The 22299-nt window shown below is 48.1% G+C and overlaps 2 protein-coding genes across 3 annotated transcripts in view; one reads left to right on the top strand and one right to left on the bottom strand.

Moving 5' to 3' along the window:
- The first annotated feature begins 4356 nt into the window (after positions 1-4356).
- Positions 4357-10888, top strand: myoc (myocilin). Of its 2 annotated transcripts, XM_048251605.1 has the most exons (4): positions 4357-5425; positions 8712-8765; positions 9087-9185; positions 9958-10888. In XM_048251605.1, the coding sequence occupies exons 1-4, from the start codon at positions 4903-4905 to the stop codon at positions 10746-10748; spliced, it is 1467 nt and encodes a 488-aa protein (XP_048107562.1). In that variant the 5' UTR covers positions 4357-4902; the 3' UTR covers positions 10749-10888. The 2 variants fall into 2 exon arrangements, with proteins under 2 accessions (XP_048107562.1, XP_048107563.1); XM_048251606.1 differs by lacking the exon at positions 8712-8765.
- A 2559-nt stretch (positions 10889-13447) lies between these two features.
- The window catches only part of prrc2c (proline-rich coiled-coil 2C), a 35637-nt gene continuing 26785 nt past the window's right edge, over positions 13448-22299 (bottom strand). The window contains 9 exon segments of the mRNA XM_048251604.1: positions 13448-15952; positions 16580-16807; positions 17677-17803; positions 18626-18729; positions 19169-19381; positions 20045-20158; positions 20497-20731; positions 21037-21299; positions 21714-21949. Coding sequence (XP_048107561.1) covers positions 15695-15952; positions 16580-16807; positions 17677-17803; positions 18626-18729; positions 19169-19381; positions 20045-20158; positions 20497-20731; positions 21037-21299; positions 21714-21949 — 1778 coding nt within the window. The 3' untranslated portion in view covers positions 13448-15694.

The following is a 22299-nucleotide window of genomic DNA, read 5'->3' as shown; positions in this document are numbered from 1 at the left end:
CCATCTATTTCCTTTGTCTGTTTCCCAGCATCTGGTTTTAGTGAGAGGTTTGATTAAGCACCACATGACTTCAGCGCAAGGACGTCGGGTGCCTACAGCTTTATACTCAGCCACCTTAAGGTTTGAGTAGGTTTCAGGAAGGGGTTTTGATTAAGTACCAAAAGGACTTGCGCAGGGATCATTAGGTGTTAAATGCAACTTTAAAACTGAGCCATCTTTAAGTTCTTCACACTCAACTGAAGCCCTTCATAGTGATGAATGGGCCTATATTACCTAAGAGGTCAGGAGATTAATGGCACTATACACTATCCGTCAGAGGGACCGTTAACAAGGGAAGCTTTTGCGTTAAGAGGGTGGCAGAAAGGGGGGGAAACAAACAAAGATGAAAAGAAGGAAAATGTCTTCCATGTGTTCCATCAACCAAGCAGCATCCGTTTCCATGGACCAGGGCCCACTAGTTGGGATGCCCAAGCGATTGCCAACCTGGTTTTGTCTGGCCATAGCTACCAGATTTCTACCACCTGGGTCAAAACTGGACATAAGCCCCTGCTTAAAACTCACTGGTTTGTGACCTGGCTTGATCATACACACGTGCTTTGTTCTCGCTGTGTTTTATGCGCACCATCTGAAAGCACCAATTGTAAACACACATGCATACACACATTCCCACTCACACATGGTTTGGCTGTGCAGATTGTTTTGGATTTCTGGTGCTGGCTGGTTCTGAAAGTGACATCAGGTTTCCAGCATAGTAGAAATGATATAAAAACCCATATTGGTAACAGGGGGTGTGCGAACAGCAGACCAACCCAAGGCGTTGTTTTCATCGAGAGGGAGAAATAGGAGCCCGTTGCACTCCTGCCCTACACCGCATCAGAGCTCTCACAGCAGCAGGAGGTGGATCAGATGAGAACCTGGGACTCCACCGCAAGGGAGCAGAGAAATCATCACATTCATCATCATCATCATCATCATCATCATCAAAACAAACCCAGCTGCACCGACTTTACCCAGTAGAAAGGCATATAAGACCCCCCCCCTATGTGGCAGCTGTGATATCAGGAATCAAACAAGTGAACCTCAACTGTGCTCCGTAACGATCTGGAAAGCTTGATGTTCCCTGTGGCCTGGTGTGCAGACATGGTGCGCGCTCCACTTTGGATAAGTCAGGCCTGACGGCTGTGGGCTGAAAGCCAGAGCACATCCAGGAGGTTTTGCAGTGATAAGGAAAAGTGCTTGCAGGACATACCTGAGGCGAGGAAGATAAGATGAACAGATTAAAAACCAAAAACAGGCAAGTTTTATGGAGCGACAAAATGTTTGATTGTCACGATAAAGTAAATAGGGGATGAAGATAAACTTCTTGGGAGAGACAAGAGGAAGAAAATAAAACTGTGTGTGTGTGTGAAGTCCACAGGTATTTTTCCAAACACACTAATCCAGTGGAGACAAACCCAACATGACCAGCAGGTGAACCACGGCACAGTATGCGTCTGGCTAGTCCTGAACACTCCTGCTGTTTCTCACCGTCCCCGTCCAGGGGTCATGGAAGTAATGCAGGTCCGCTAGAAAAACAATTACGCCAACCGCAGAGACGACGGCGGTCATTCATTACGATGGCAGATGCTCAGAAACAGTGGGTGTTGTGGATATGTTAGCTCAAGCATGAGAATCTGAGCTGAGGCGAGCGATCTAATTTTTATTTTTTTTCTTCAAAGGCAGCTGGCACATTCCACACCTGAGTGTTATTCTAACACATGGATCAAGTCACAATCTTATAAATGTGAAGGTGCACAAGGCAGCACGCATGCGTCCACTTATAAAGCGAACATCAAAAGGAGTTTGCTGCGCTGACACCTCTCAATCAGTCCAATGAAACTCAAGGCAGTTGCAGTTGAAAATGGTCTGCTGTTTCCCTCACAATATCAGACTTCTCCTAACTGTCTGCAGGTGTGTGTGTGTGTGTGTGTGTGATGCCTTGGAGCCTTCTAGGTATAAAACAATCAGGGTCTGTTGAATCAGGGTGGGATAAGTGTGTGTGTGTGAGAGAGCAAGAGAGAGAAAGAGAGATAATGTGTCTGAGTGAGAGAGAGAGAGAAAAAATGTGTGTGAGAGAGAGAGAGAATGTGTGTGTGTGTGTGTGTGAGAGAGAGAGAGAGAGAGAGAGAGAGAGAGAGAATGCGTGTGTGTGAGTGAGAATGAGAGAGATAGACAGACAGACAGACAGAGGAAGAGAATCAATGATGTGAAGAAGAGTTCAATATACATCACCACTGTCACCACTGATTCTTTATGGATGTTGAGCCATCATGTCCCTGATTTCCATAAAGGTTAAAGGTTCAAATGTGCCCTGCTACCAAGCTGAAAGCTGCACACGCAGGATGGCAGCCTTGAGTCGCCCTGAGGGAAAAGGTAAACAGATCCCAGGGGAAATGTGAAACATGCCAAGTGCCTTGGCAAAAGAACAGGGAAGTGAGTGTGAGTATGCTCCCATGCCACCACAGATTGGACACGAGAGACAGACAGGGTTGAGGAAGAGACTGAAAGAGAGAGAGAGAGAGAGAGAGAGAGAGAGAGAGAGACAGAAAGAGAGAGAGAGAGAAAGCGAGAGAGAGAGAGAGAAAGAGAGGGAGAGAGTTTTAAGATGGAGCGCCATAAGAGAGAGAGAGAGGGAGAGAGAAAGCGAGAGAGAAAGAGAGGGAGAGAGACAGAGGGAGAGACAGAGAGGGAGTGAGACAGAGAGAAAGAGTGAGAGAGAGAGAGAGAGAGAGAGAGAGAAAGAGAAAGTGAGAAAGGGAGAGAGAGGGGGGGGGGGATCAGAGAGAGGCTGGAGATAGTCCGTTTGTGGGCTGGAGCGTGACTCATGACATATTAAAACGGTAAGATAGTAATACCCAGACCAGAATGGAAAAGCACCTGGTGAGCAGACCTTCTGGTTACTTCTGAAATACTTGGTCACGTGTAGGCAACACACACAAACACACACACAAACACAAACACATGCGTGTGCACACACACACACATATGCACATACACACACATACACGTGCACACACACACACACATGCACATACACACACATACACACACACACACACACGTGCACACACACGCACACACACACACACACACACGTGCACACACACACACATCCACGTGTACACACATACAAACACACAATAGCACTGACAAACCCCTATGTGTGCAAATCCAATCCCACACACACATACTGTAATCATGGAGAATAACAGGACCTCTTCGACCCACCACCAGTCCTTGCAGTGTCAGAAGTTAGAGGCGAATGCACTACATAACAAGACTATTGATCCACCCTGACCCAAATCTCCCCTTGCATCATATTCTGACCCCAGCACCCCACCAAACCCCAGTAACTGGACACTCTATGCCCCAGGGCACTGTGTCTCCAGAGAAGGGGAAACTTTATCCCTCCTCTGCCTACCTCTGAAGCCCTTTCCTGGGGTTAGTCCACTGAGAGGTTCCCCTGTCATGGTCAAACCACAAGAAACCAATAGCCCCTGGGATGGAGGCGCATGCTTGGGCCCAGAATTAGAAACGGGAAGATCAAGCTGAAGTCTGATGCGGGGGAACTGCCTCAGTTAACCCCAACGGCAGCCAGCTGTATAACACAAACATACACTTGCACATACACGGATACACACACACACACACACACACACACACACACACACACACACACACACACACACACACACACACACACACACATACACACACACACACACATTTGTATGCACACACACACACACACACACACACACACACACACACACACACACACACACACACACACACACACACACACAATCAAACACAAATATAGCTTCACAGACAAAAATTGATGCATCCCCATATGGAGTTCTAATTTATAATAAATATTATTCACCAAATGTAAGCTACTGTAAGCTACTGACACGCTTCTGTTCTCTTATGTAACCAACTGTATTTGCTCAGGAATTTTACTGGAATGATTTATGTTCAGTTACAGTAAACTCCACTCCATTCAGACTTCAAAGACTCCTGCTCACACACACACACACACACACACACACACACGAAAAATATGCCACTCATTACACCTCCGCAGACACACTCTCCTGCTGGAATGTTCCTGTTGTTCAGGCAATCCCCAAAACACAGCATCCTGCCTCTCCCTCCCAGCCCCCCCTTCTCCTCCCTCGTTCTCCCCTCTCCTCTCTCTCTCCCTCTCTCTTTCTCTCCACTCTCCATCCCACCCCCTTCTATCCCTCCCTCCCATCCCTTCTTTCTCGGGTTGTGTATAAATATCCCCAGCGAAGCGAGCCTGGGCTCAGAGTCACAAGCTGCAAACCAGAGAGGGCACCGACCTAGCTGACCTCAGATCAGACGCAAACCACCACCCCTCTCAATCAACACACAACACCACGAGACAACACCGACCAGATCACAGAAGGAAACGCTTGTTAGGGAGAAATCCGAGGTGAAGGACTGCAGAGAAAGAGAGAGAGAGAGAGAGAGAGAGAGAGAGAGAGAGAGAGAGAGAGAGAGAGAGGTCAGGGTGAAGACATTTGGAGGCTCATCACATCAGCTTGGGTTACTGCGGCGTGCCCCAGCGAGGACGGCCGAGAGGAAACAAATTAGTGCCGGCACTAAAGAAGACGCCAAACAGGACGTGTCAACAAGACCCGGAGGAGGAGGAGAGGAAGAGAAAAGAGCAAAACGAGAGGAAGAAGAGAGGGATAAGAGAGGGAGAAGAGGAAGGAAGGAGGACAAAGTCAACATCTCATCTCAAGACACGCCTGAAGAAGCAGCTGCCCCGGAATTCACTCTCTGACTCTGACTCTTGACCAGGTCTGTTGTCCAGTTCCTCACACTCTGTCCAGCATGTTGTCTGTGGCCACTCTGTTGTGTGTCTCCTGCCTGCTCCTGGGGGCCAGGGGGCAGGACCGAACGGCCATGTGGAGGGGGAATGACCGCAGCGGCCGCTGCCAGTACACCTTCACCGTCAACAGCCCCACGGAGGCCAGCTGTCCCACCCAAGCTGGAGGTCCCGAGATGGACGCTCTCAAATCCAGGCTGAGCCTGCTGGAGGTCATGGTGACCCGACTGGCCGGCGGAGAGGCGTCGGGGGCCGTGGGCACCGCTGCAGGTGGACCTGGGGCCGGCGTCGTCCAGCAGCAGCAGCAGCAGCAGCAGCAGAAGCTTCAGGAGGCGTACAGCCAGGCCATGGGGGAGAAAGCCCAGCTCCGCAGGGAGAAGGACAACCTGGACAGGCAGGTGCAGGACCTCCAGAGGAGGCTGGAGGAGTCGCGGCAGGAGGCTGAGAGGCTGAGGAGCCAACCCTGCGTCCAGACGCCGCCGGCGGCCAGCGCTCCGCAGCAGGACAGCGGCCTCCGACCCGCAGGAGGTGAGTACAGGCGACATGATGGGAGGCGTAGGGCGGTCAAAGAATGAACTGGACAAGCCATTAAAGACTGTCTCTTATCCCCAGTGTCTGCGCCACTTAAAAAGTCAAGCTACTGGGCTGCATGTGATTGTTTTGCCAAACCCCTCTGCCTGTCCTCAAATATTACCATTTAGCCGTGCATGACAATATTCTCAGCCATGTAATCTTTTCATTGCAACTTATTATCATTAATAAACATGTTATGACGAATATTCTGCATTTTGTCTAAATTCGTTGATTCCACTTCAATTTGACAGAAGAGCGACATTCTTATCGGTCACAGCCCTACTGTAGTTTCCCCCACTCTTCGATTCTTTGTAAGGACGCACATGCATTCACGCCTCCCCCCCCAAGAGGCAGGCACATGGGTGTGGATAACATTTCATTTGCTCCAGTGCTCTCTCCGTGGTTTTAGTGGCGTAGTATTCACAGTGCAGGAGATGGAGAGAGGGAGTAAAGATAACAGGAGGGGGGTATTTACTGAGGGGTTCGGGTAGCTGGTGTTTCCTTAAAGGTGGAGGTTTTTGAACGTTCTGAGTTCCGCAACAATTGAAGGTTCTAAAATTCTATGTTGAATTCAATATATTCAATAGATATTCTTTAGAACGTTCATTTCTCAACATTCCTGTCACACCAGTGTAGCGTTAACAGCCGTGTGACAAGGGGAAGTGGGGAATGAGGAAAAGGTGTGTGTGTGTGTGTGTGTGTGTGTGTGTGTGTGTGTGTGTGTGTGTGTGTGTTTGTGTGAGTTTGTATGTGTGTGTGGGGTGGGGTGGTTGGGGGAGCTTGATTGTAAAACGTAAAGAGGCCCTCATCCAGGGTCTGGTTTACAGGTTTCTAGCACAGCTAACAAACCCTCTGGGAATTCAGGGGAAGGGGTTGTGGGGGGTTCCTGTGGCAATCAAGGAGCGAAGGGGATGGTGACCTGGTTTGGTAAGGTTAATATGTTTAAGCCCCTCTCTAAACAACTTACAGAACACACACACACACACACACAGACCCCCTCCCCGACTCACTTTTGCATTTGACCAGACCTAGGCTTCAGCCAGGCGCCATAAGCCCCAGCAACAGGGCTCCCTTCCAACAAATCCTCGTCCTTGATCCCTGATGATGCCTATATGCTTCTTACCCATATATTCCCTTTATGTCCTTGCCCCAACTCAAGCACGTATATCTTCGGTATTCCCTTGCTTATACATGCACATTCCTCCTGGAGGTTCCCTTTGAATTATAGTTTAGAAACTCGACTGGTCGATATAAATAAACACTAAAGCTCCAAGCCACCACTAAATTTATCTGGTCAGAAAGCGCATTTATATGCCTTCATTGGCTGCCAGCATCTGTTTTGGTCCTCTTGTTGACACCTGCTCTGCAAGGCCCCTCTGAGCAGAGACCCCAGGAGAAGCCATGTGGAGAAAAGATCAAAACGAGAGAGGAGGGGGGGGGAGTGAGAGGAGGGGGAGAGAGAGGGAGAAAGAGAGAGTGAGAGGAGGGGGAGAGAGAGATCAAGCGAGAGTGAGAGAGGGAGAGAAAAAGAGAGAGCAAGCGAGAGTGTGTGAGAGAGAGAGAGCAAGAGAGAGAGAGGAGGAAAGGGAGGTAAAGGGAAAAAAACAGCCCACACAAAAACTTTATACTGTTAACAGAGAAGAGGGAAGCACTTGACCAAGCAGAGAATGCGCTCGTCTCCTGGGGCGCCCCTTAAAAACATAAACAGAGCATCTGTCTCCGCGGCGACCCTGTGCTGAGTGGCTGATGAGTTGTCTTTGGCTCCTGGGCGCAAAGGGACCCGTCCACTCCAGCAGAGTGACCAGCAGCATGGGTCCGAGCGCCGATGTTGGCCACGCTATGGGTGAAACGAGGGGTATGGAAACAGCAGAGCTGTACGTGCAGTATCTCACGTCCCATTTCCAAAACAACCCTTTAAACGCGGATTTATTTACGAATAAATAATTGGACAGCTGGGCACCTTTAAGCACCACATGTGGGGATTCTGCTGAAGTTGCCTCCGAGTAGTTTCCAGACTCACCAGAACGTTTCTTGGTGTTCTGCCCACGCCGTCCCGATAGTCATCCAGGGACGGGGAGCTGGTTAAACACACGTTTGTAAACACACAAACACACATTGTTCTTGGGCCAGTGTGTTTGTTCCTTCACGGACAGGGCACTCACGTTTTCCAGTTTCAAAGGGAATTCGAATGCATGGCCTCATCTGCACACATACGCTGTCCATTAGAACAGCAATTTATTTGCCTTTAATGTATACAATCAACTGGTCTGCTTTGGCTCTCTCCAATTCACCTTCCATCTAGTTGGCAGCTGCACCCGATGAACTGCAACTTCCAGATGTTGGCATCTGGCGTCATAATTAAGACTCACAGTAAACCCTTGTAAACACTTTCACACATTAACATTCATTAGTGTCACTGAGATGCTGCTGGCTTTTACATGTTCTGAGGGAGAGTTAAATATTTGGTTTCCGAGCTGTAAACATGAAAATTGATGTAAGGGTTGGACTGAGATGAAACGCTTGTTTCAGGGCAAAGCACTATTTATTTGTGTGCTAGTGTGTGTGTGTGTGTGTGTGTGTGCTTCTGTGAAAGGGTTGGAGTGGTTCAGTGGACCTTAGAAGTCATTAGCCCTGACCAGGCCTGACCATGCCACACTAGCTAACACACCACTCCTAATGTATGTAAGCATGTGTGTGTGTATGTGTGTTTTAGGCTGAGGTTGCTGTGGTTGGCACTTTGTTGGGTGGTGGAGGGTGGGTGGGGCTGTGGGAGCCGTGGGTGGGGTAGCAGCACCCACTCCACCGTCCGCTAGACTCCAGCACAGCTGGGAATTTACTCAGTGGGCTTCATTTCCTCCCGCCACATTCCGGCCTGTCAGTGGGGCCGCACCCCCCCCCCCTCTCCGACCACCTCAAAGATCCAAAGAGTTCCAGGGGGCACAGAGCAACATCATCTTCATCAGACCCACCTGTCCATCTTCGTCCCAGCGCAGTTTTCACCAATTGCCCCCCCCCCACACACACTCACACCCTCCGTCCACGTTGCTATAGGAACCTGTTGCTTGCATGCCAGATTAGCCAATTACGTCTCGCGCTCCCAGGTGCTTGGTTTTTCATGGTATTTCTTTCTCAGTCATTTTGAAACCATTTTTCACATATGACAATTGTCATGCTACATGTACAAGAAACCTGGTCAGGCATTCAAGGACATTCCCTTACCCCCTATGTACTTTCTGTTCAGGTCCAAGTGTGCTCTCGCGTCTTGTGCCCAGCGGGCAGACTGGCAGTCTAAGAGGTAACCAGCATTAAGCTTTCAAAATATCATAAATCTGAACATCAATCAATGAAACAGTATGTGCTGCTTTGCATCTCTGCTTTTCCTCCTGGCTGTAAACAAACTACTTAACCTTTGCCAGACTGTCCTTTTGGTGTAGGGGCTTTCCTTCCGATTCTCCATGCATGACAAGCCTTGATTGATGAAGATTAACGAATCCCAACTGTGGAGCTGAGGGCTCAGCATCCTCCAATGCATCTCAATTTACATAAGCTGGCTAGTCAAACTCTCTCTCTCTCTTCTCTCTTCTCTCCCCCCCCACCACCCCACCAATCTCCCCAGACCCATCCTGGCATTATGGATCCCCGGGGTATCAAGAGCTCAAGGCAGAGGTGACCGAGGTACCTGTACCAACACCTGCATACATCGAGGTTGGCACAGGTAAGAATGGCACAATATATCCAGCTACACCTTTGTCTAGGGTGCCCTCCAAAAGCACTCGCAGTATAGACCCTTTCAACAATAAAAACAAAAACAATGCTTGAACGTTCTATTTGGTTCCCAATCTACTTCCTCTGCATTAAGATAACATATGGACTGTTAAAACGGAAGCCTTGTGGGGCCAACTATGATGCTGATAATGGAACTCTCTTGAAAGGGTCTATAGTTCCATCTTTTTGACCATATGCCTCAGTGCTGAAAGGGCACATTCCCCTTCCCAGCTCCACTACCATGCCCCCAGTGTCCCCTGAAATGACACGGCCATCTAACCACTACTCCTCTGCTGACAGGACAGGCACATATGAGGGTAAATAGTTAGTCAGGCGTATAAATAGTCTTGTGTATGTTTAGCATCGCGCTCGGCAGGACATGAGGGTCATTTGCTGAGACCCTGCTGCTAAACAAACACTGTAACTTTTAGGGTTTTCTCTCCTCGCCCACCCCCCTACCCCACCCCCCTCTGTGCCATGCCAGACCCTCTCCCTTCTCATACCTTCTGGGGGTATTTTGAGCTGTGGCACCAAACACCCCTGATCATTTGCCCTGGCTGGTGAGAAGGGGGCAATGGTGGAGGATGACCCTGACATTTCTCAAACTACACTTCGGGCATATTTTACCTCAGATCCATTCCCTCTGTGTAGGGTAGACTAGTGTTATTCTGTCATAAACGTTGAGGCCTCTCCCCTCCTTAACAGTACGGTGTCTCCATCAGGTTGTGGTGAGCTGGTGGCCATCGGGGAGCCTGTGACCCACCGCAAGGCCGACACCATCGCCGGCAAATACGGCGTGTGGATGCAGGACCCCGAGGCGGTGGCACCGTACGGCGCGGGCGTGGTGTGGCGCATCGACACAGTGGGCTCGGAGGTGCGGCAGCTCTTTGGCTACGAGGACACGGACCAGTTGGCGCGCGGCTACCCCACCAAGGTTCTGCTGCTGCCCGAGGCCGTAGAGAGCACTGGCGCCACCATGTACCGCGGCTCACTCTACTACCAGCGCCGGCGCAGCCGCACTCTGCTGCGCTACGACCTGTCGTCGGAGAGCATCGCCGCCCGCCGCGACCTGCCGCACGCCGGCTTCCACGGGCAGTTCCCCTACTCGTGGGGCGGCTACACCGACATCGACCTGGCCGTGGACGAGCAGGGCCTCTGGGCCATCTACAGCACCAACAAGGCCAAGGGGGCCATCGTCATCGCCAAGCTGGACCCACACAGCCTGGAGGTGCTCAAGACCTGGGAGACCAACATCCGCAAGGTCACGGCGGCCAACGCCTTCATGATATGTGGCCGACTGTACACAGTGGCCAGTTACACGGCGGCGGAGACCACCATCAACTACACCTTCGACACGGCCACCAGCCAAGGCAAGGCTCTGTCGGTGCCGCTAAAGAACAAGTACCGCTACAACAGCATGATAGACTACAACCCGGTGCAAAGGAAGCTGTTTGCCTGGGACAACTACCACATTGTTTCCTACGACGTCCGACTGGGCAGGCAGAGGGCATGAATCTCCCTAGATGACAGGTCACACATCCACAACAGTGATACATTAGTACAGTAGTGTGCAGCAGGCATAGTGTACAGCAATACGCCCTGAAAAAGCAAACCATACACAAAAAGTCACACATCATTACAGACCAAGTATGTCACAAAATACATACTAAAATATATATTAAGTAGTATTAATAGTATTAGATAAATATGAGTATTTAAATAACAAAGACCAAATTTAAATAAACAAAGTATACATTACTGATTTCAAGTCAGCCCCAGGATGAATATTTCTACACCACACTTGCTGGATAGTTAAAGGAATTATCCGGAGTAAAATGCACTTTAGATCAATTTACGGATCATTGGGAGTACATACGTTCATGTACCATGTAGTGTGGAGTAACACGCTCTGGAAATTCACAATTTCGTTGCCGTTTTAAAAAACAACAAAAAAAAAACATAGTCCAGTCCATACAACTTCATTTCAATTTCGAAAGAAATAGTGGACCATGTTTTTTTTTTTAAACGAAATTGTGAATTTCCAGAGCGTGTTACTCCACTCGACAATCGACTCCTACGGACTTTCCCCTAAAGACGCCAGCTGCAGCAGCAACATTTCCGGAAAGGCACTGGCTTGATGAAATTCATTCTGGACTCTATCCGACCACATAAAGACCTCGATATGCCGGTTTGACTTTAGGGACCCTCTACTCACTACCAATGTAAGTGTAATGTTGTTTGGAACTGTAGAAGAGGTATAAAAATAGCGTTTTGTAGCGGCAAAATGACTTGCCCTGGTCACTTCCAGGCTAACGAGTTTTGACTAAAAACGGTAAAATCGAACTTTCTCAAAACACATCCAAATGACATGATTTTGATGTCAACTCAACATATGTACTCCCAATCATCCGTAAATTGATCTAAAGTGCATTTTACTCCGGATAATTCCTTTAAGCTTGTGAGAGTGTGTTGTGTACTAACACACCCCTTAGTAAGTAGGCTACTATGTTAGTCGGATGTCCGGTTTGTGTGCTAATATGTTTGTTTTTGAAAGTGTATAGTAGTGAGTGTGGTGCCCCCTGCAGGCGATTTGTGTCAGTGGGAATTTTTTTTTCTCTCTCTCGGTGGCACGGTCCACATAAAGAACATTTCAAGAAAAAAATATTTTTCTACTTTTGCTTGTAAATCTTTTGTTTTGTTTGAGTTTTCTTATGTGGCACTGAAAAGGGATTTGAGAGGGTAAGGAACAAAACACATATCTTTTTTAAAAAAAAAATACAGTCAAAAAATAAAGAACAATACATTTGTTACTGTAGGAAAAAATGCACAAATATCTGGCAAAGGAAACATAGTTGGAAGCAAGTGTCTCCCACCACACAAACATAAATGTCAGCTTCTTCCTCTCTCAAATCCTGCAAAAAATTTTATTTTATGATAATCTATCTATACAATTATGATGAGACTGCTTTATGCCTCTTGTTGTATTTCAAGCATAAATTATGTACAAATGCATTAAATAAAGATTTTCCTTACCATGCCAATGATGACTCTGTCTATATCTAGTTTCACAGTGCCTAATAAGACTCGTGCCCCAGGTGGTCAGAAATAATGACTATTAAGTGTTCATAAAACATACTGACTTTCTATAGGCTACTGAACAAAATTATACAACACTTAAGTAGTCTATATCTTTTGTAGTAAAAGACATAGGATATAAAAGGCTTAGTTTTGTGCACACATCTTCACCTTTGCCAAGATAATACAGCATCTGATTATCCTGGGAGAACCCAGGTGTGGCTTATCAGACCATGCTGATTAAAAGCATGATAACTGCACAGACGTGCCTTGGACTGGTTGCAATAACAGACTGCTCCTAAATGTAGTTTTTAATCACACAACACAATGCCACTGATGTCTTTGTTTGCTGACTGATGGCAATAATGTCCACCAGATCTGTTGCCTGAATGACAACTGAATGAAAAGAGGAAGTGCTCTCCTACATGTATTTTACCATAAATAACTAATCAATTTATACATATTTATTATAATTATTTAGAAATATATCCTTTGAGTGCATGTAGGTTGTAGATCATTTATGTCAGCTAATAAAAACCTAACATGTTTATTCAGTATAAATCTATAAATAATATAAATAAATATATAAATAAATGTCATATTAATACCTGTTGGATAAAATGTGTGTATGGTATACCTTGGATAACAAGGTGTGCCAAATGCCTAGCCTTTAACTATTTAAAACCTACACAATAACATCTTTTTTCAGCATAGAAAGCTTCAGGGGTTTTCCTGGCGTCATCCTCTCTCCCCAGACGTCCGCAGCTGATGTCACCACTCAGCAGTCCCAGCCTGGGTAATTGTAGTGCAGTGGCTACTCACTAGCTGGGTCTGATTGTGATTGCTGTGGGTTTTGGTACAGGATAGAGGATAAACACTACAATCAAGATGGCACAGAGGATTACGGTGCCATTCATTCGTTCACAGACCAACCCTTACATGAACCCAAGACGCAGTCAATTTCACCAGAGCTATACAAAGCGGAAACAAGCACTTGTGTTTTGAGTGTTGGCTCCGTCACATGAATATTTACGATATATGAAGCATTTCAAACGAAAGGCCTTTCTGTGTAGCATCAGTAGGAGAATGCGGATGTGAGCAAAAATTAGATTAGTATCTTAGTAAAAGAGACGGGTGTTCTTTTAACAGCATATTATTTTATTAGTTTCTGTAACCAAAACAAGAGAATGTAAATAAGACTTACATATTTTAATACAGCGATTTAACCCCTGTACAAGTAAAACAAAAAAAGGAAGAAAAAAAAAAAAGAAAAAAAAAAATCAAACCAAATCACTACCCCTCCATCCACCCCCCTTCCACCTGTTGCATTTTCTCGTTCCCACTGTGGGTGTGGGAGGCCTGGCCAAATCACTACAAGGGGAGCGCGTAGCGCCCCTTTTATGACGAGCTCTCCGTTGCCGTCAGCAACGCAGGACTAACGAGGCGGAGGGAGGTGGGCGGGAGAGGCCAGGCCAGAAGTCTCGTCACAACAGAAAATAAGTCCTTTTTTTTTTTTGCTCAAAACACACTTTTCACCCTTCAGTCTTGTGGGTGCTAACTTTCTCTATCATTTTTAATCAAATGTCGCTCTCTCTCACTCCTGTTGCATTATCCCACAAGCTGATGTTTTATCTAATCAAAACAAAACTAAACAAAAACAAGGATAAATCAAAGTCTTGACTGCTTGCCCTAAGCCTTGACCCATTAGGCATCTGATTTGTTTTGTCGGGAGGGCCAAGATCCGGCTTTTCAACACGGCCAGCAGCATGGTTGGGTGTAGCGTTGTGGGGGCACAGTTAAGGTGAGAGAACACTAGGATCGGTGGAGGGTGAGAGAGCAGCACGTGTGTGTGTGTGTGTGACAAATGACTTTTTTTTCACTCGTTCTCATCACCACTGGCCCGTGAGCCAACAGGAGTATGGGGATTCTTGACACCCTAATAACCGTTTAACAAAATGAAATGAAGGAAAAGACAAAAAATAAAAAAAAATAAAAAAAATCAAAATCACAGGATGCTTTAACTTCCTGTTTATTGAGCTGATCTGTAATCGAGTTCATTAAGAGTGTTCTAAAGGATGCATGTCGGGGGTGACCCAGCATTGCCTAAACCTTTGGCTAAAGGTAAGATATCTTTCTCTTGCCCGCACGCACACACACACACACACACACACACACCTCTTCATTTTCAAGCAAAACCACTACGGAGCAGAAGGCAGGAGAAAGGGTTCGCAGTGGAGACTGCAAATCATCATTCCACTAAACCAAATCACTTTAATGGCTGCGATTTCACATTTTTCCTTACCAGGAAGAGGAAAAAAGAAACTGCTTTTTAAAAACAAGCTCCTGGTTACTGCTCGTTTTGAACTCCTGGATGTCTGTGTGTGTATGTGTGTGTGTGTATTGTGTGTGTTAAAACTATTACACAATAAGAATGTAGGAGCATACATGTAGGTGCCTGGGTGGAGGCATGCGTGTGTGTGTGTGTGTGTGTGTGTGTATGTGTGTGTGTGTGTTTTGTGAATAGGACTTCTTCCCTCTCGCCCTTTTCAGCATGTGATCAACTGCACAGCTTAAAAGGGAAAAAAAGGGAGGGCAAGAAACAACAAAACCACTACAGTGACGTCTATTTTAAATAAGACTGGCTGCTTGACTACTACAAGGAAACTTTTTAACAGAAACAGCAGCCTTCCCCTCCCACCCTTGTACAGGGGATTCTCTTCGAGGGGGTGAAGGGGAAAAGAAAGGGAATGCAAAAGATGGGAAGGAAAATCAATTTCGATATGACAATCATGAACAGCAGCAAATTGACTTCTTTTTTCATCTCTGCTCCAAACTTTCACTTCACACACACTCTCTCACACACACACACACACACACACATTAACAGGTGGGTGTGTAGTGCTAGTCACCTCTAGATGCGAGGCAACAGGACCTTGCGAGCAAAGAGGCAGATCTCCATTGTGGGAGGGTAGGGTTGGAGAGGAGATGGAGGAAAGGAGAGAGGAGAGGAGATGGAGGAAAGGAAAGGAGAGAGGAGAGGAGAGGAGGGCAAGACTAGGATGGTGCACGCACACCGTACCCCTCAGAGAGAGAGAAATAAAAATCACGCTCATTTAAAGAAACAAATGAAGAAAAAGATGATGTGCAGCACCCCAAAACCCAAACCACCCCCCTGCCCCCCATTCTAACCCCTTCCCCATCTCTCTACAGGGTGTGAGGGGGGTGCGTGGGCGTGTTTGCGTGTAGAATTTCTTCTTCTCTAGATCCACGTATGCCATCTAATCTGTCCATTCATCAATCCGTCTGGCTGTCAGTCCAACCCTCCCTGGTGGCTGGGGGCAGACAAGAGGCCGCATGGCCAGGCGTCGGGGCGTAGGGGGCGCACTACTTGCCCTCCTCTGGCTTGATGGACTGTGGCTTGATGGGTCCGGTCCGTATGGGCTTGGCCGCGCTCATGGCGGTGGGCTTGTCGGCGTCGGAGCGCTCCGGCGGGCCGCCCTGGTGGTTGGGCGCCACGCTGTCCACAGGCTTGCCACCGGCCTCCATCCGGACCACGGGCTTGCTGACGGCGGCCTTCAACTGCTGCTGCTGCTCCGAGAAGAACTTGTGGGTGGACTGCAGTACCTCGGCTCGCTGCTTAGCCTGGGAAAGAGACGAGGCCAAGTAGTTTATGAGAAATCAGTACAATTATACTGTATGCTTACTGTACTTAAATACTTACTAGTACAAATGGGTACCTAAACGTGAGCAATGATGGCAACAATAGTAACTTGTGTTCCAAACCAATCGCTATACAGGATGGCCTGTGATGTAGTGCATTTTAGAAAAACATTGACAAAAAAAAAAAAAAAAAAAAAAAAAAAAAAAAAAGAAAACAGAATCAAAACCTCACATCTCTTCACACTTCACAAAACTTGACGCTTTGATGGAAGCCACCCATTTTTCTTACAGTTTTCCTCCAGGTTTTGATTAAGGTGGGGATCACATTGGCCAACGGCAAGCAGCAGCAAGAAGCGTAACGCAACGCTCAGACCATAATAAGTTCTATCTCGTTCCTAAGCAACACAAACGGTTTGCCTAAACTGACAATTGAATACGCTCGTGTTGGGCTTTTGAAAGTTGAACCAAATTCAACGCTCAGCTTGTTCAACGCTAGCGTTACGCCAGCGATGCCACCGTTCCGCTGCCAAACATTAGAGAACAATAGGAAACCTGCCGCTGGCCAGTGTGATTCCCGCTTAATGCTGGATGTGTGCTTGCTCATCTCACCTTGAGGTCCTGCTCTGCGGCCTTCATGGCGGCCTGGGAGCCCCGTGGGGCCATGGGAGGTCCAGGGGGCCCCCTGGGGGGGTGCTGGGGCCGGGGGTGAGGCATCAGGCCGGTGTTCATGGAGGGTGACACCAGGGGCCCCATAGGGTTCCGCTGCATCCCTCCAGGGAAGGAGTTGGAGTGGCCAGGCCGCACGAGAGGAGACACCAGGTTGGGCTGAGACAGAATCTGGGCGTAGCGGAGGGGAGAGAGGAAAAGAAAATAAGCAACAACAACCCCCTCCTTAGCACTACTGAGAGGGCGTTGCTCTGCCGAGCATGAGGAATTGTGCCAGTAGCATCGCCGGTTCGAATCCGGCTTGATGCCGTGGCTGCCGTCGTCACGCGGTCTCCCGTTATTAGGGGCAGCCGTAGCCTACTGGTTAGCGCTTCGGACTTGTAACCGGAGTAACCAGTAGGCACGGCTGAAGTACCCTTGAGCAAGGCACCTAACCCCTCACTGCTCCCCGAGCGCCGCTGTTGTTGCAGGCAGCTCACTGCGCCGGGATTAGTGTGTGCTGCACCCCACTGTGTGCCGAGTGTGTTTCACTAATTCTCGGATTGGGATGAATGCAGAGACCAAATTTCCCTCGCGAGATCAAATAAGTATATATACACTTATACTATACAACAACAACAACCACCACCACAACAACAACGTGACCCACAAACAGAAACGTAAAAGTCCGCTTTCAGAAAGTAAAAGTCCTGCCATGTATTGGTCCTGCCTGTGCACTTAGCACAGGCGATTTCACTGATTAGAGGATGTACCTGGCTTAAGAGTTGTGCTGATGAGAATCAGCTGACTAAGTGAATGGTTGGAACAGAAATGTGGCAGGACTTTCACATCTCTGCAGGAGAGTGTGTGTGTGTGTGTGTGTGTGTGTGTGTGTGTGTGGTGTGTGTGTGCGCACGCTGTGTGTGTGAGGTGGTAGGCTGCAGCAAAGTGTGTGGGTGCTGTGAGTCAGCTCCTCGACAGCAGTGTGTGTGTGTGTGTGTGCTATATGTAAGCTCCTTGACTGCAGCAGTGTGTGTGTGGGTGCTCCACTCCTCGCTCACCTGTGGGTTGAACTGGCCGGGGAAGGGCTGGGCGATGCGCATTCCGCCGGAGCCTGACTGGAACTGCTTCTGGTACAGCATGCTGTTCATCTTACTGGACTGGCTGCTGGGGCTGGTCGAACTCGCCCTGTCAACAACACCATCAACGTTACATTTACTGCCTTTAATTCCACCGTCAACAACACCATCAACGTTACATTTACTGCCTTTAATTCCACTGTCAACAATACCACCATCAAAGCTACATTTACTGCCTTTAATTCCACCGTCAACAACAACACCATCAAAGTTACATTTACTGCCTTTAATTCCACTGTCAACACAACCATCAAAGCTACATTTACTGTCTTTAATTCCACAGTCAACAACACCATCAACGTTACATTTACTGCCTTCAATTCCACTGTCAACAATTCCACCATCAAAGCTACATTTACTGCCTTTAATTCCACCGTCAACAACAACACCATCAAAGTTACATTTACTGCCTTTAATTCCACTGTCAACAACACCACCATCAAAGCTACATTTACTGTCTTTAATTCCACTGGCAGTGAAAAACAAACATATTCCCAAAAGCTTCATGGGTACAGGTTTATATGCTTACAGGCAGGCTACACTAGACACGCAACTGAAGCGACCCGTTCCCAGAGTGTCTGCTACAACAATTAGCTTCCAATATAATCAATGGAACTGGCTACACCAGACGTGATTGCGGTGCGTCCATCTAAGTTGAAAACTAGTTTTACACGCTGTGAACGGAGCGCTTTAATTGCACACCTAGTGTAGCACAGCTGCTGGAATTGGAATATGCAGGGAATTCAGATCTGTCCAAAGAAACCTGTACAGTACATGTTAATGGCTCACTGTGCTCTGCAGAATGAAATCTATATGTACATAATGTATGTGGTGTGTGTGCGCACACACACTCTCACACACACAGACACACCTGTAAGGGCTGGAGGTGGGCGTAGTGCTTCGTGCGCTGACAGGGGGCGTTCCGGGCTTGACGTCCATTCCACTGCCAAACAGCTTCAGGTCCATCTCACACACCTGCACACAAGAGTAAAGCAGTCAGGGACAAGGTGAGTAAAGCAGTCAGGGACAAGGTGAGTAAAGCAGTCAGGGACAGCAGTCAGGTGAGTATGCATTCATACTTGTGACAGGTGTAGCACGGAAGGCGGCCTCACGGTCTAAACATTATCCAATAAATTTGGAACCAGAGTGTGACGACATCTTATTTTTAAGTTTATTACCAAAGGTCAGCACCTCCTTAATAATGCTTTGTTGTGCGTTACTCTCGGTCAATAACGCGATAACTGCGATGATAATGAGAAGGTGTGTGTGTGCTATATGTAAGCTCCTTGACTGCAGCAGTGTGTGTGTGTGTGTGTGTGTGGGTGCTCCACTCCTCACTTACCTGTGGGTTGAACTGGCTGGGGAAGGGAAGGGCTGTGTGTGTGTGTGTGTGTGTGTGTGTGTGCGCGTGTACCTTGCTCGAGGGGGGCATCATGCTGTGAGTGTGAGTGTTCTGTCCGATGAGGCTGCGGTAGCTCTGGTTGGTGGGGGGCTGGCGGCTCAGGCTGGGCGGCTGCGCTTGCGGAGGCGTCGGGGGCAGAGACTGCGGCAGGGCCAGGAGAGGCTGCCCACCACCGGAGCCAAAGTTGGGCAGAGACAGCTGAGAGCCTGGCAGAGGCACCGTCACCTGAACATAGCAGCAGTTATGGAAGATGAAGTGGACTGTTTGTATGCTGAAGGTTTGTTGCGCACCAAACCTTTAACGGGTTTTTTGTGTACTGTAGGCCGATGGTGCCGGCGTTAAATGACACCGAGTATTTTCTTTGGAACTAAGTAAACAACTGCATTTAAAACCTTCCAAGACAGACGTGTTTGCTGTACTTCCAAAAAAGATTGGGTACGAGTTAACTGTACACATTTCATTTCACTGTTTGTTATTAAACTAGCTACACTAGACATGCCCCTTGGAAATCGGAATCGGAAGCCGGGCAGGGGCATCACTGGACCGGTGTTAGCCAGGCAGGGACATCACTAGACCACTAGCACGTGCCCCAGTAAATAAGTTAAGGTGTTTAACAAGCTCCTGTTGACTCTTTGGCAGCATATCATCATCATCATCATCAGATTGGACTGTGCTCCTGTATAGACCCTTTCAAGACAGTTCCATTATCAGCATCATAGTTGGCCCCACAAGGCTTCCTTTTTAACATTCCATATGTGATCTTAATGCAGAGGAAGTAGATTGGGGCCCAAATAGAACGTTCAAGCATTGTTTTTGTTTTTATTGTTAAAAGGGTCTATATTTATGGGTCTAGTGACACGCCGGTCTGCATCTGCGTCTTCCACAAACCTGCTGTAGTCCGGAGCTGGGGCTCTGCGTAGAGCTGTAGTAGCTGTTCTGGGTGTGCTGCTGCTGCATCTGACCCGAGTACAGATTTGAGTGCTGGCTCATCCCCTGACGCGCCTGGCACAAAGCAAACAATAAACGGACAAACAAACAAAACACTACATTACAAACAGACTACACAAGACAAGCAATCAGCTTCCTCAAGAGTGGCTCAGCTCCAAACCCACACCCAAATGCCTCACAAACACAACTAAACGAAATCATGGAAATGCAGCCAGCATATGTTAAGAGAAGGTGAAGTTATAAAGGACATGGGCAATACCCTGTTACTGGTTTCACAGAGGTAAATGGAATGTTCAGTCTGAATAGGTGAATGGAGTGTTTGGTCTGACCAGGTGAATGGAGTGTTCGGTCTGACCAGGTGAATGGAGTGTACAGACATAACGCACTGATACCTGTAGGAGGTGTGTGTCGATGAGCTGTGAGCCGCCCATGCCGGAGGGCTGGTTGAGCTGCGGCTCGAACAGGATGGGGATGTGCTGGGTGTTGGAGGTCTGCTGGAAGGCCAGGCTGGACTGAGGCTTGCCCAGGTCCGGGGGCTGCACCCCAGGGTAGCTGTGCAGTGCCGTGCCAGACAGCATCATGGGGGACGGCTGGGACAGGCTGCTCTGCATGAAAGCCTGCTGGGACCTACAGTAGGGCGATTACGAGGGGTAGAGGAAGAATGGGAATATGATGGGGTTGGGTCACCAACTCACTGTATCAGGTTTAACAAAAATGTTGTCACTTAAGATCTTTTCCAGTCAGTTAACATCTGCGCCAATCGTTCACAGCAAACAACGTTCAGGTGTCTAAAGGAGTGTGACTCTCTCTCTGCGTACGATTGTGAGTATATGTGAGTGTGCACATACACACACACATATATATGCGTGTGGTGTGTGCGCGCGTTTGTGCGTGTGCGTGTGTGTGTGCATGCATGCATGCGTGTGCTGTACCTGTAGGGCTGTATGGAGGAGCCGAAGAGGTCCTGTGGCTGGGAGACAGAGGGGCCAGCGCTGAGGCCCAGCTGAGGCTGATGTTGGTGCTGATGCTGGTGCTGATGTTGGTGTTGATGTTGGTGTTGGTGTTGATGTTGGTGTTGATGTTGGTGTTGATGTTGATGCTGGGGTTGGCCCTGCAGGGGGGCGTAGATGGGGATTGGGATCTGCTGCACGGCCGTTGGCTGGGCGGGGGGAAACCGAGCCATCAGATTAGGGATCTGTATGTCGTTTCCAGTTGTACACAAGAACGAAGTTTAATTTCTTTTGCTTTTGGCTTAGGGACCTCCCACAGTGTCCCATCAACAAACAAAGCCGAATTAATTACACACAACATGACACAGGACACAACAGCATTGCAGGATTGGCTCAAGACAGCTGCAACTTGTGCCACAGGCTATCCCCAGGATCCATAAAGGCACTCCTTCACAGTACAGTATGTGCTGTCCGCAAGCCAATCATTCAACAATCTAGCTTAATCAAGATAACAGCAAAGAATATAAACACAAAGATAGAGATATCTGTACATTGTTATTGAACAGTGAACATAGAGAATTTACACATAAGGCATGTATAAACACAACAATGTAATGCAAAATGTGTAAATAAAATGTGACTCCAGTGTGTAAGCTGACCGAGTATTTGGGCATGGTGGCAGCTGCAGACATGAGCAGCTGGGTCTGGGCCTGGGCACTGGAATATGGGTCCCGTGTGGAAAGCATGCTTGGGGATGAGCTGGCTGGTCCAGGGGGGTGGTGTACCTGCGAGAGGCCAGGTTGGTAGCCCTGCGAGGGGGGAGCCAGGCGTGGGTGTGGCGGGTTGAACAGGTGACCAGTGTCCATGTAGAACGCTGGGATCTGGGCTGCAGAACCTACAGCGAAAGGAGGAGGAGGGGGTGGGTGGGGTGGGGGTGGAAAACAAGCGCATACCACATTAGATTCAAGAACAACAGGAAGGTAACTTCTAATGAAATGATCCACAACACCAGAATCAGTACTGCTGAAATAACTGGTCCACTAATGTCAGGGCAAGCCATTTCCACGAAACTTCCCTACAGCAGCTCTGAAGAACATGAGGGAGCATGACAACAGAACACTTCCAACCACAACAGAACATGGGGGAGCATGACAACAGAACACTTCCAACCACAACAGAACATGGGGGAGCATGACAACAGAACACTTCCAACCACAACAGCGCCACAATTTTACTGGAGCTGCT

Source organism: Alosa alosa, chromosome 9, assembly GCF_017589495.1.
Source record: "Alosa alosa isolate M-15738 ecotype Scorff River chromosome 9, AALO_Geno_1.1, whole genome shotgun sequence".
Lineage (NCBI taxonomy): Eukaryota > Metazoa > Chordata > Actinopteri > Clupeiformes > Clupeidae > Alosa > Alosa alosa.
This window is presented reverse-complemented; position numbering and strand designations above follow the sequence as displayed.